The 11,876-nt window shown below is 35.4% G+C and overlaps 1 protein-coding gene across 1 annotated transcript in view; it reads right to left on the reverse strand.

The window, feature by feature from the left end:
- The window catches only part of LOC136026685 (omega-amidase NIT2-like), a 37,427-nt gene extending 25,789 nt beyond the window's left edge, over window positions 1-11,638 (reverse strand). The window contains exon 1 of the mRNA XM_065703429.1: window positions 11,531-11,638. Coding sequence (XP_065559501.1) covers window positions 11,531-11,564 — 34 coding nt within the window. The 5' untranslated portion in view covers window positions 11,565-11,638. The remainder of the gene's footprint in view (window positions 1-11,530) is intronic.
- Between the last annotated feature and the right edge of the window lie 238 nt (window positions 11,639-11,876).

Genomic DNA, 11,876 nt, shown 5'->3' on the forward strand with positions numbered 1-11,876 from the left:
AATCAAAACGAGTATAAGCTACTATAAGCATGAGTTTGAAAACTTAATTCAATACTTTCTGTCATAGCACCGACCACTCAAGAAGTGAAGTTACGTTATCCAAATGAAATATACCTAATTATGATTACAAAAATAATACTTTAGAAAGAAATCTGTGGTATATATTTGGCTATTAGGGGGGGGGGGAAGTACAGTGGGTCTGCTTGTAAAATGTGTTAGGCACAGTTAGTCTGTAGATTATGAAGTAAGAATTGTTTTCTAATTTCACACTGTGCAAATACCTTACCCCCTAATGTAAAAATCTATAGCCCAAATTATATATTTCCTATCTATTCTGTCACATTTCTTTGTCTTGTCTCACGCTAAACTGACAGAAACTAAACACAGAAACCGGTTTACACTACGTCAATGGATGAACAACTTGAGTGGTCAGCGCTATAACAGAAAAGTACCCTAAATTCTTTTACTGCTACTACTACGACTACAACTATTACCACTTCTACTACTACTACTCCTTCTACCACTGCTACTAATACTACTGCTATGGGTATATAGATAGATTATACATATAAAGGTATACCTAGGTGGTTTATAAAATATCTCTTTTTTTGTATTCGAATAAGAATAACTTTATGGAAACTTAGTAAATAATTTCAGAGGGTGATTTTAAATACTGAAAGAGATTTAATTTCATATAAATGATTTGGGTCAAATATTAAAATCATTTTTTTAACGAGCGAATGAGGATGAGGAAGTTTCGTTGAATTTTGGCATCAGCTTTAAGATTAGAAATAGCTTTTACTCTGTTTGGATTTTTAATTTTAACAGGATGTAGCCTCCTGTCTAAGAATGCACAAAAAAGTCAGATAAAATTTGAAGAAAAATTGAAAGGTATTGGGAAGAAATCAATACTGTACAGGCTCAAAAAATTTATGTTGAAAAAATTCTGAAAGATTGTTGTGACAGTAGCGAATAGGATGGTTGTAAGCAGATTTGAATAGTGAATCAATCGCCTTTTAATTTAAAAATTTCGAGTGAAGTATGTTATCAAGCCAGTCACCACTTAATGCACACCTTTTTGGGGTGGGGGAAATAAACAGTAATTCCAAGAATATTAAAAGGCTATCCATTCCAGTGCCCCTGCTAGGTTCTAATGACCGGCTAGTGCAATGAATTGCTAGTTTTTTTCAGATTTTTTTTTTTTTGTTTTCCACTTGCAAAGCTGACTGGGTAGGGGAGTATTCAAGAAGGGGAATTTAATAACCTGCATGAGGATTTTCAACCCTGGGGATTGCAGTGGCAGTCCCTCCATGGTTTCAAGCCTTTACTTTCCAGAAATGACACTAAAATTGGATTTTGGTGCCATAAGTCATTCTATGATGGTATATGAAACGTATAAAAAGCGTTTAAACATGAATAATAGACCCCCAATAACATTAAACAGCTCTATCATAGTCTAGTGCCCTATCGGTACTGGAAAAATAAAACAGAAAAAAGGAGACTTATCAGTGTTTCCAGCTCTTTTCAAAAGTTCTTAGAAAACTTTTTCGAAATAAACTTTTACTATTAATTTAATTTTGTTTGGGACGAGGGTCAGTGGCGTGACAATGTAAGCTTAGCCAGAGTCACCCCAGCTCTAAATGTGTACCTAAAGGAATATTAGCACCTTCGTTAGGGACTGTAAAGTTAAATGCAGTATTCTTTTTTTCATTAATTTAAATAATAGCAACCATTCCTGAATAATAGCATAAATAATAGCAACCATTCCTGAATCAGCATTAACGGCAAGATTTTCTAATGAAAAAGTGTTTTTTGGTGTGTTGTTAAGAAATTGTCTACAACGGGCTTTCTTTGTGCTAGGATACATCGATTTCTGCAACTATTACCCTCAAGTGTGAACAGGCAGGCAATGGGCATGAGAAGATCATTTCATTCGATTCAACTATTGTCACCTCTTACAAAACTGACTGAATTGCATTTTGTAGTTATATTACTCTTTTGAGGAGGGTTGAGCTGAATGTGGTTGATTTTAAGGGAGGTTGTGTCAACAGATTTGGGCTAAACGGCGGTTGAGTTGAATTAGGATTGAGCTGAATTTGGTTCAGCTGTATGGATATTCAGTTGAGCGAAGGTTGATTCGAATGGGGGTTGAGTTGCACGAGGGTTAAGTTTTACAGGGTTTAGTTGCATGAGGGCACAATTAAGCGGAATTTTGAGTTGTATATGGGTTAAGTTGCACGGGGGTTCAGGTGCACGAAGGTTCAGTTAAACAGGGGTTGAGCTAGACGAGGGTTCAGTTATAATGGCGTTCAGTTGCAAAGGCCTTCAGTTACCTGAGGGTTCAGTTGCACGAGGGTTCAGTTACCTGAGGGTTCATTTGCACAAGGGTTCAGTTACACAATGGTTCAGTTTCATGGGGAATCAGTTACACGCAGGTTCCGTGACACGGTGCTTCATTTGAGATTCGGTAGTGATGCCGAGGAATGTGCCAATGCCCCCCCCCCCTATTCTATCCATTTCGTGATTCTTTTTAGTGAGTTTTTGCAATTAAAAAAAATATTATGATCTTTTAATTTATTTTATGACAAATATATGACTGATCTAAAATGTGGTACCCCCTCCTTAAAAATTCTAGGAATAAATACTTAAAGAGCCTGTTCGAATTTTTGTCGCGAATTGACAAGGAAGCCTGGGAACGAGAAAATATTAAAATCAACAGCCATAATCATTCCGTCACAAAATATTTATGTTTCTTTGAAATAAAATGAAAAGCACTTTTACATAAAAGCAGAAAAAATGTTCGATATTAAATTTATCACGTAACAAATAGTCAAGCTGCGGATTTCCTGAAATTTCATTTTCACAGTTCTTTTGTCTTTTTAATTTAATCACGAAAAAAATATTTTTTGCGTGCCTACCCATGAATTTCATGCGTGCCTACCCATGAAAAAGTTTAATGTCGCTTATATTTCTCTTGGTTTATACATTTTCCGATGGAGCAGCATTCCGGTCCGGCTTTGTCTAATGGTTGAGACAGGAGATGATCCCACTGTGTATATTTCTCTACAGGATAGACTACCTGAATTACCCTTACTGATTGAATTACCTTGCTACCTGAGTTACCATTACTTATCTATTTCAATTTTCTAGGATGAGAGACTATCATCCGTAAGGGAAGATGATCGTTTTTATTCAACTTTCAAACAGTTCGTGGTAACGAACTATAGTAAGGAGCGACCCGGCTCAATAGTAACCAAAACTCTAAAAAATGGAATTTTGATAACAATACCTACATCAAAAGAATCGTATTTTAATGCTGATTTTAAATATATAAGTTTCATCAAGTTTAGTCTTACCCATCAAAAGTTACGAGCCTGAGGAAATTTGCGTTATTTTAGAAAATAGGGGGAAACGCCCCCTAGAAGTCATAGAATCTTAACGAAAATCACACCATCAGATTCAGTGTATCAGAGAACTCTACTGTAGAAGTTTCAAGCTCCTATCTACAAAAATGTGGAATTTTGTATTTTTTGCCAGAAGGCAGATCACGGATGCGTGTTTATTTGTTTTGTTTTTTTTCCCAGGGGTGATCGTATCGACCCAGTTGTCCTAGAATGTTGCAAGAGGGCTCATTCTAACGGAAATGAAAAGTTCTAGTGCCCTTTTTAAGTGACCAAAAAAATTGGAGGGCACCTAGGCCCCCTCCCACGCTAATTATTTTACCAAAGTCAACGGATCAAAATTCTGAGATAGCCATTTTATTCAACGTAGTCAAAAACCTTATAACTATGTCTTTGGGGACGACTTACTCCCCCACAGTCCCCATGGGAGGGGCAACAAGTTACAAACTTTGACCAATGCTTACATATAGTAATGGTTATTGGGAAGTGTACAGGCGTTTTCAGGAGGATTTTTTTGGTTGGGGGAGAGTTGAGAAGAGGGGGATATGCTGGGGGAACTTTCCATCGATAATTTGTCATGGGGGAAGAAAATCTCCATGAAGGGAGCGCAGGATTTACTAGCATTATTTAAAAACACGATGAAAAAATAAATATGAAAAAGTTCTTTCAGCTGGAAGTAAGGAACAGCATTAAAACTTAAAACAAACAGAAATTATTACCCATTTGAGGGGCTCACCTCCTCCTAATACCTCGCTCTTTACGTTAAAGTATTTCTAGTAATTTCAACTATTTATTCTACGGCTTTTGTGATTCTGGGGTCATTCTTAATGAATTGGGACAAAATTTAAGCTTTAGTGTAAAGAGCGAGGATCTGACAAGGGGGCGAACCCCCTCATATATGTAATAAAAATATGAGAATACAAAATTTCTTTACGTAAGCTAATTTATAAGTTACGTAAATATTTTAATAATAAAAATATTCGTAAAAAATTAAAAGTTCTAGTTGCCTTTTTAATTGACCAAAAAATCGGAGGGCAACTAGCCTTCCTCCCCCGCTCTTTTTTTCTCAAAATCAATCGATCAAAATTATGAGAAAGCCATTTAGCCAAAAAAAAAAAATGCAAATTTCGTTTTAATTATTCCTCTGCGGAGAGCCAAAATCAAAACATGCATTGATTCAAAAACGTTCAGAAATTAAATAAAAAAAACAAGTTTTTTTAACTGAAAGTAAGGAGCGACATTAAAACTTAAAACGAACAGAAATTACTTCGTAAATGAAAGAGGCTGCTTCCTCATCAACGCCCCGCTCTTTACGCTTAAGTTTTTTACTGTTTTAAAAAGAAGAATTGAGAGACAGAGTCAAACTTTAGCGTAAAGAGCGGGGCGTTGATGAGGAAGCAGCCTCTTTCATATGCGAAGTAATTTCTGTTCGTTTTAAGTTTTAATGTCGCTCCTTACTTTCAGTTAAAAAAACTTGTTTTTTTATTTAATAAAGAGTTAGACCAGCTTTGCCTCTCAGACACAAATTGTCTTGATTTTATTCTGATTAGCCCTTGCCTTCAAGCTTTTCATATCGACTTGAGTCTAGTGTCTTTTGATAAAGTTCAACATGTCCGTCAATATTCCCCGAATTTTTACCTTATAACCCCTAACCTTTTTGGACACACTCGGAATCAAAAACTTCCCCTTTTCCCAGTGATAAAATCTGTGTGTAAACAATGAGCACTTTCCATAATTTATCTCATTCCTCAGTCCGGGGCTGAGAGGGGTCTCATATCCCAGACGGCAGAACTATTAGACCTTTTGAACGTCTTGAACAAAATGTTTTTTTTATAGTTTTTTTTTGATAAGAGTTGATGAGAGGCGGTATCTAAAAAGGAGAAATCTTACTGAAAGAAAGTTTAAGTACGAATAAGGACAAATTCAAATATAACCATTGAGTTTCATCAAAGTTTAAAAAGCTTAATAGGAGATTTTGATCCACTCGTCTCGAAAAACAATAGAAAAGGGTTATTTTCTACCATTAAGCGCCACAAAAGATGAATTTTCGCTCCAAAAAAGATCCAAATACCGCTGAATGTAAATTTTAAGGTTAACAGTGGATTTTTCATGATCTAAAACCCCCTTTGGAAAAATTTTAGCCCCCCAAAAAGGGCTTCAAAGTATGACATGAGCACCTCTTTTGCCGTGTCTATTCATATACCGTAACACATCCGAAATATTTAAAGGCTCATTTAATAGCTACTGGGTGTCTATATCGGCCTATTATAGCTTATTAAATACATAAAAAATTCAAAACATAAATTCAAAACAAACAGAAATTATTCCGTATGTATGGGAGGCTGTGCCCTCTTAAATCCCTCACTCTTAACGATAAAGTCTTTTAAAATACTTCACATTCAAATTCAATGGCCCTTGTGTTTCAGGAATTGTTCTTAAAAATCGTGCCAAGCTCAAAGTTTAGCATTAAGAGTGAGGGATTGAGGAGGGGGCAGCCCTCCTCATTCCTTAATATTTGAATTTTCTTAAATGTAAACCATGGTCTCTGGTGTAGACTTAGCGCGCCAAACCCAGTACTTTTCAGAATACACGCATATTAAATTGGAATAAATACAATTAATAAAAATCAAGCAAAGTAAAATGAAGCAACTAGTAAGTTGGCTATTAATTTCTTACTTACTTGGACTATTTACTAGTAATTTTTTGACTAGTATCAAAAAGTAAAAGAAACTGGCGATACCTGTACAAAAAAAAAAAAAAAAAAAAAAACGCACCTTGACCTTTACCTCTTGGGCGGTGTAGAAATGAGGTTTTTTAGAAGTAATATATGCGCATATAAAACGAATGGATTTATTGGATTCTCATATAATCAAACCTTCAGTACAAGGGTCGGTGTATTAAAAAATAAACAAATAAATAGATATTAATACACTAAATCCTCATGGCTAGATGGAGTGAACATGGATAAAGTGTAGTGCCGCTGTACGGTTGATAGTGTAAGGACACATTTTTCTACGGACAAGAGTCATCTTGTAAGTTTTAATGCAAAGTTTCGACTAAATTGGTCGTTTTGTTTCTGCTAAACAAAAAAACAAGTTTTTTTAAATGAAAGTAAGGAGCGACATTAAAACTTAAAACGAACAGAAGTTACTCCGTATAATTATGAAATGGGCTTTTCCTCCTCAACACCCCGCTCTTTACGCTAAAGTTTGACTCTTTCTTTTAACTCTACTGTTTAGAACAGTGAAAAACTTTACCGTAAAGAGCGGGGCGCTGAGGAGGAAAAGCCCCTTTAATATACGGAGTAATTTCTGTTCGTTTTAAGTTTTAATGTCGCTCCTTACTCTCGTTTAAAAAAACTTGTTTTTTTTTTTGTTTAATTTCTGGACGTTTTTGAATTAATGCATGTTTTGATCTTGGCTCTCCGCACATAAATAATTAAAACAAAATTTGCATATAATTTTTTTTTTGCTAAATGGCTTTCTCATAGTTTTAATCGGAAGATTTTGAGAAAAAAGAGCGAGGGAGGAGACCTAGTTGCCCTCCAATTTTTATTACTTAAAAAGGCAACTATAACTTTTAATTTTTTAAGAACGTTTTCATAAGTAAAAAATATACGTAACTTACGAATTAACTTACGTAGCGAACTTGTATATTAGTATGTTTTTTTGCTTATATGAGGGGCTCACCCCTCGTCGATACCTCGCTCTTTACACTAAAGCTTAAATTTTGTCCCAATTCCTTAAGAATGACTCCTGAATCACAAAGGCCATAAAATAAATATTTGAAATTACTAAAAATACTTTAGCGTAAAGAGCGAGGTATTACGAGGATGTAAACCCCTCATATACGTCATAATTTCTGTTCGTTTTAAGTTTTAATGCTGCTCCTCACTTTTAGTAGAAAAAACTTTTCTTATTTATTTTTTCATTGTTTTTTTTTTAAATAATGCTAGAAAATCCTGCATCTCCTTCATTGAAAGTCTCTTCCCCCAGGAGAAGTTCCCCCATGGAAAGATCCTCCCACGTACCCCCCCAACCCCAAAAAATCCCCGTGAATACGTCTGTACACTTCTCAGCAACCATTACGATATGTAAAGTAAAGTAAGTAAGTAAGTAAGACGGCACTAGACCCTTAAGGTCCAAACCGGAGCTGCTGATCTCCGATTCATAGCCCTTCAGCCAGGAAGTGCAATGGGGGGTTGGGGGCCAACCATCCGCTTACTATATGTAAACACAGGTCAAAGTTTGTAACTTCCATTCCCTCCCCCAGGGGCTGCAGGGGAGTAAGTCGACCCTAAAGACATAGTCATTAGGTTTATTGACTATGGTGAATAAAATGGCTATCTCAGAATTTTCGATCCGGTGACTTTGGGGAAAAAATGAGCGTGGGAGGGGTCCTAAGTGCCCTCCAATTTTTTTGGTCACTTAAAAAGGGCACTAAAACTCTCAATTTCTGTTGGAATGAACCCTTTCGCGACGTTCTAGGACCACTGAGTCGATACGATCACCCCTGGGAAAAAAACAACAAAAAACAAACAAATAAACACGCATCCGTGATTTGTCTTCTGGCAAAACATGCGAAATTTTTGTACATAGGAGCTTGAAACTTCTACAATAAGGTTCTCTGATACGCTGAAACTGATGGTGTGATTTTTGTTAAGATCGTATGACTTTTAGGGGGTATTTCCCACTATTTTCCAAAATGAGACAAATTTTCTCAGGCTCTTAACTTTTGATGGGTCAGACTAAACTTGATGAAATTTATATATTTAAAATCAGCATTAAAATGCGATTCTTTTGATGTAACTATTGGTATTAAAATTCCATTTTTTCGAGTTTCGGTTACTATTGAGCCGGGTCGCTTTTTACTACAGTTTGCTACCACGAACTGTTTGATAAATAGAACTATGTCTAAGTAAATATTTTAAAATTTGTGATTTGTCCTTATTGGTTAAATTAAACACAATGAAATTGTATGTTTTCAGAAAATTCTTATAGGCCTACCTTATTTTTCATTTTTTTTTTACTATGAACCCGAAACAATTTTGACGAAAATAATTGCTACCCTACATTTTTAACAAAAACAAAGAACATTTTTGGACACAACTTCTGACCGAATTACTGATGTGGTCTGCACATGTTGTCATTCATTGCACATACACCACCTATCAAATGTTTCATCTGTTTCAAACAGTTTTTGGTAACAAACCGAAAGTAAGGAGCGACACAGCTCAATAGTAAACGAAATTTTAAAAAACAGAATTTTGATTTCAATACATACATCAAGAGAGTTGGCTTGTTATGCTGATTTTGATCCGGTGACTTTGGGGAAAAATGAGCGTGGGAGGGGGCCTAAGTGCCCTCCAATTTTTTGGTCACTTAAAAAAGGCACTAGAACTCTTAATTTCTGTTAGAATGAGCCCTTTCGCGACATTCTAGAACCACTGAGTCGATACGATCACCCATGGGAAAAACAAAAACAAAAAACAAACAAATAAACACGCATCCGTGATTTGTCCTCTGGCAAAAAATGCGAAATTGCACATGTTTGTACATGGGAGCTTGAAACTTCTACAATAAGGTTCTCTGATACGCTGAATCTGATGGTGTGATTTTTGTTAAGATCGTATGACTTTGAGTTATTTCCCAATATTTTCTAAAATGAGGCAAATTTTCTCAGGCTCGTAACTTTTGATGGATAAGACTAATCTTTATGATTTATATATTTAAAATCAGCATTAAAATGCGATTCTTTTGATGTAACTATTGGTATCAAAATACCATTTTTTAGAGTTTCGGTTACTATTGAGCCGGGTCGCTTTTTACTACAGTTCGCTCCCACGAACTGTTTGATAAATAGAACTATGTCTAAGTAAATATTTTAAATTTGTAATTTGTCCTTATTGGTTAAATTAAACACAATAAAATTGTATGTTTTCAGAAAATTCTTATAGGCCTACCTTATTTTTCCTTTTTTTTATTTTTGTTTACTATGAACCCGAAACAATTTTGACGAAAATAATTGCTACCCTACATTTTAACAAAAACAAAGAACACTTTTGGACACAACTTCTGACCGAATTACTGATGTGGTCTGCACATGTTGTCTTTCATTGCACATACACCACCTATCACATGTTTCATCTGTTTCAAAGAGTTTTTGGTACAATTTTGACTCCCCCAAAAGTCAAGGAATCTTAAAAATCTTTGAAATCACATTATCAGATTCAGTGGATACGAGAAACCTATTCAGGCTCCCATCTGCAAAAGTGTGGAATTTTGTATTTTCAAACAGTTCGTGGTAACGAACTGTAAATAAGGAGCGACGTGGCTCAATAGTAACCAAACTCTAAAAAACGGAATTTTGATGCCAATAGTTACATCAAAAGAATCGAATTTTAAAGCTCATTTTAAACATAAAAGTTTCATCAAGTTTACTTTTACTCATCAAAAGTTACGAGCCCGTTAAAATTTGCCTTATTTTAGAAAATAGGAAGAAAACCCCTTAAAAGTCCCACAATCTTAACGAAATCAAACTATTAGGTTCAACGTATCAGAGAACCATGCTGTAGAAGTTTCGAGCCCCTGTCGTGTATTTTTTGCCATAAGACAGATCACGGATGCATATTTATTCGTTTTTTTGTTTTTTTTTCCCAGGGGTGATCTTGTCACCCAATGGTCTTAGAATGTCACGAGAGGGTTCATTCTAACGGAAATTAAATGTTCTAGTGCCAGTCTTAAGTGACCAAAAAATTGGAAGGCCCCTAGGCCTCCTCAAACACTCTTTTTCTCCAAAGTCCGTGGATCAAAATTCTGAGATAGCTATTTTATTCAGCATAGTGAAAAACCTGATAGCTATACCTTTGAAGACGACTTACTCCCCCACAGTCCCAGTGAGAGGGGCTGCAAGTTACAAACTTTGACCAGTGTTTACGTACGGTAATGGTTATTGGGAAGTGTACAGACTTTTTCAGAGGGATTTTTTTTTGTTGGGGGAAGGAGGGAGGAGAGGTCGAGATGAGGGAATTACGTGAGTGTATCTTTTCATGGAGGAATTTTTCATGGGGGAAAAGAATTTCCATGAAGGGGGCGGAGGATTTTCTAGCAAAATTAAAAAAAAAAACAATGAAAAAATAAATATGAAAAGTTTTTTCAGCTAAAAGTAAGGAGCAGCATTTAAAGTTAAAAAGAACAGAAATTATTACGCATATAGGGTTCACCTCCTCCTAATACCTCACTCTTTGCGCTAAAGTATTTTTAGTAATTTCAACTATTTATTCTACGACCTTTGTGATTCAGGGATCATTCTTACGGAATAAGGACAAAATTCAAGCTTTAGCGTAAAGAGCGAGGTATTGACGAGGGGGAGAACCCCCTCATATACGTAAAAAAACATACGAATATAACATTTCGTTACGTAAGTTAATTCGTAAATTATGTATATTTTTTACTAATAAAAATTATCGTAAAAAATAAAAAGTTCTAGTTGCCTTTGTAAGTAACCGAAAAACTGGATGGCTATTAAGCCTCCTCCCCCGTTCCTTGTTTCTTAATATTGTCCGATCAAAACTATGAGAAAGCCATTAAGCCGAAAAAAAATTTAATATACAAATTTCGTCTTAATTATTCATGTTCGGAGAGCCAAAATCAAAACATGCATTAATTCAAAATGTTCCGAAATTAAACAGTTAGTTGATAAAACTTTTAACAAATAACTTATATGTAACAAATGCATACCATTATCCCCCCAGGAAATACATTCAGATTGTGATATTTACAGTACAGACAGTGTGACACGGGGTGACAAAATATACATCCCCCCCCCCCAAGAAAAACCTAAATCCGGCTCTGGCTTGTACTAGACTAAGGGGTGTCCGCCTCTCCATCACCAGGTGTTCATCTCAGAGCGCTGGATTTTCCCACACGCTACCTCTCATCGTACAATGCAAGGTAAGCTTAGCACCCCCATATAGTGTTTCCACCATATGTGACGCACTCCGTCTGGTAGCCTATATACGATTTTGGAAAGCAGATGACCCCTCAGTTATATTTCTTAAAATTTGTATTAATTGAAAAAGAGTAAAAATATGGCTAATTTAAATCTCCTATTGCTGTATTAAAACTTACTGTTTGAGGAGCATTTCCCAGGCTGGTCACACATTCACAAAAAGACCTTGCGACTTTCTGGTGAATTGAAACTGAATGTGAAAAAGCTTTGCGCTTGTTTAGTTTTATTTAGATTTACAAGGATAAGAGGTATAATAAAGTTGAAGATAAATTACAATATTTACAAAATAATTGGGAAATTTATGACATTTTCCTAACAATCTACATATATATATATATACATAAAAACAGATTGCAGACTTGAATTACCGTCACTTGTTCATGCTATAATCTAATGATGCAATAACATGATGATAAATTTGCGAAAATTTTTACAATCACGTTTTGGGTCAAGTTTTTCTAATCC

This window comes from Artemia franciscana, chromosome 4 (assembly GCF_032884065.1).
Source record: "Artemia franciscana chromosome 4, ASM3288406v1, whole genome shotgun sequence".
Classification (NCBI taxonomy): Eukaryota; Metazoa; Arthropoda; class Branchiopoda; order Anostraca; family Artemiidae; genus Artemia; species Artemia franciscana.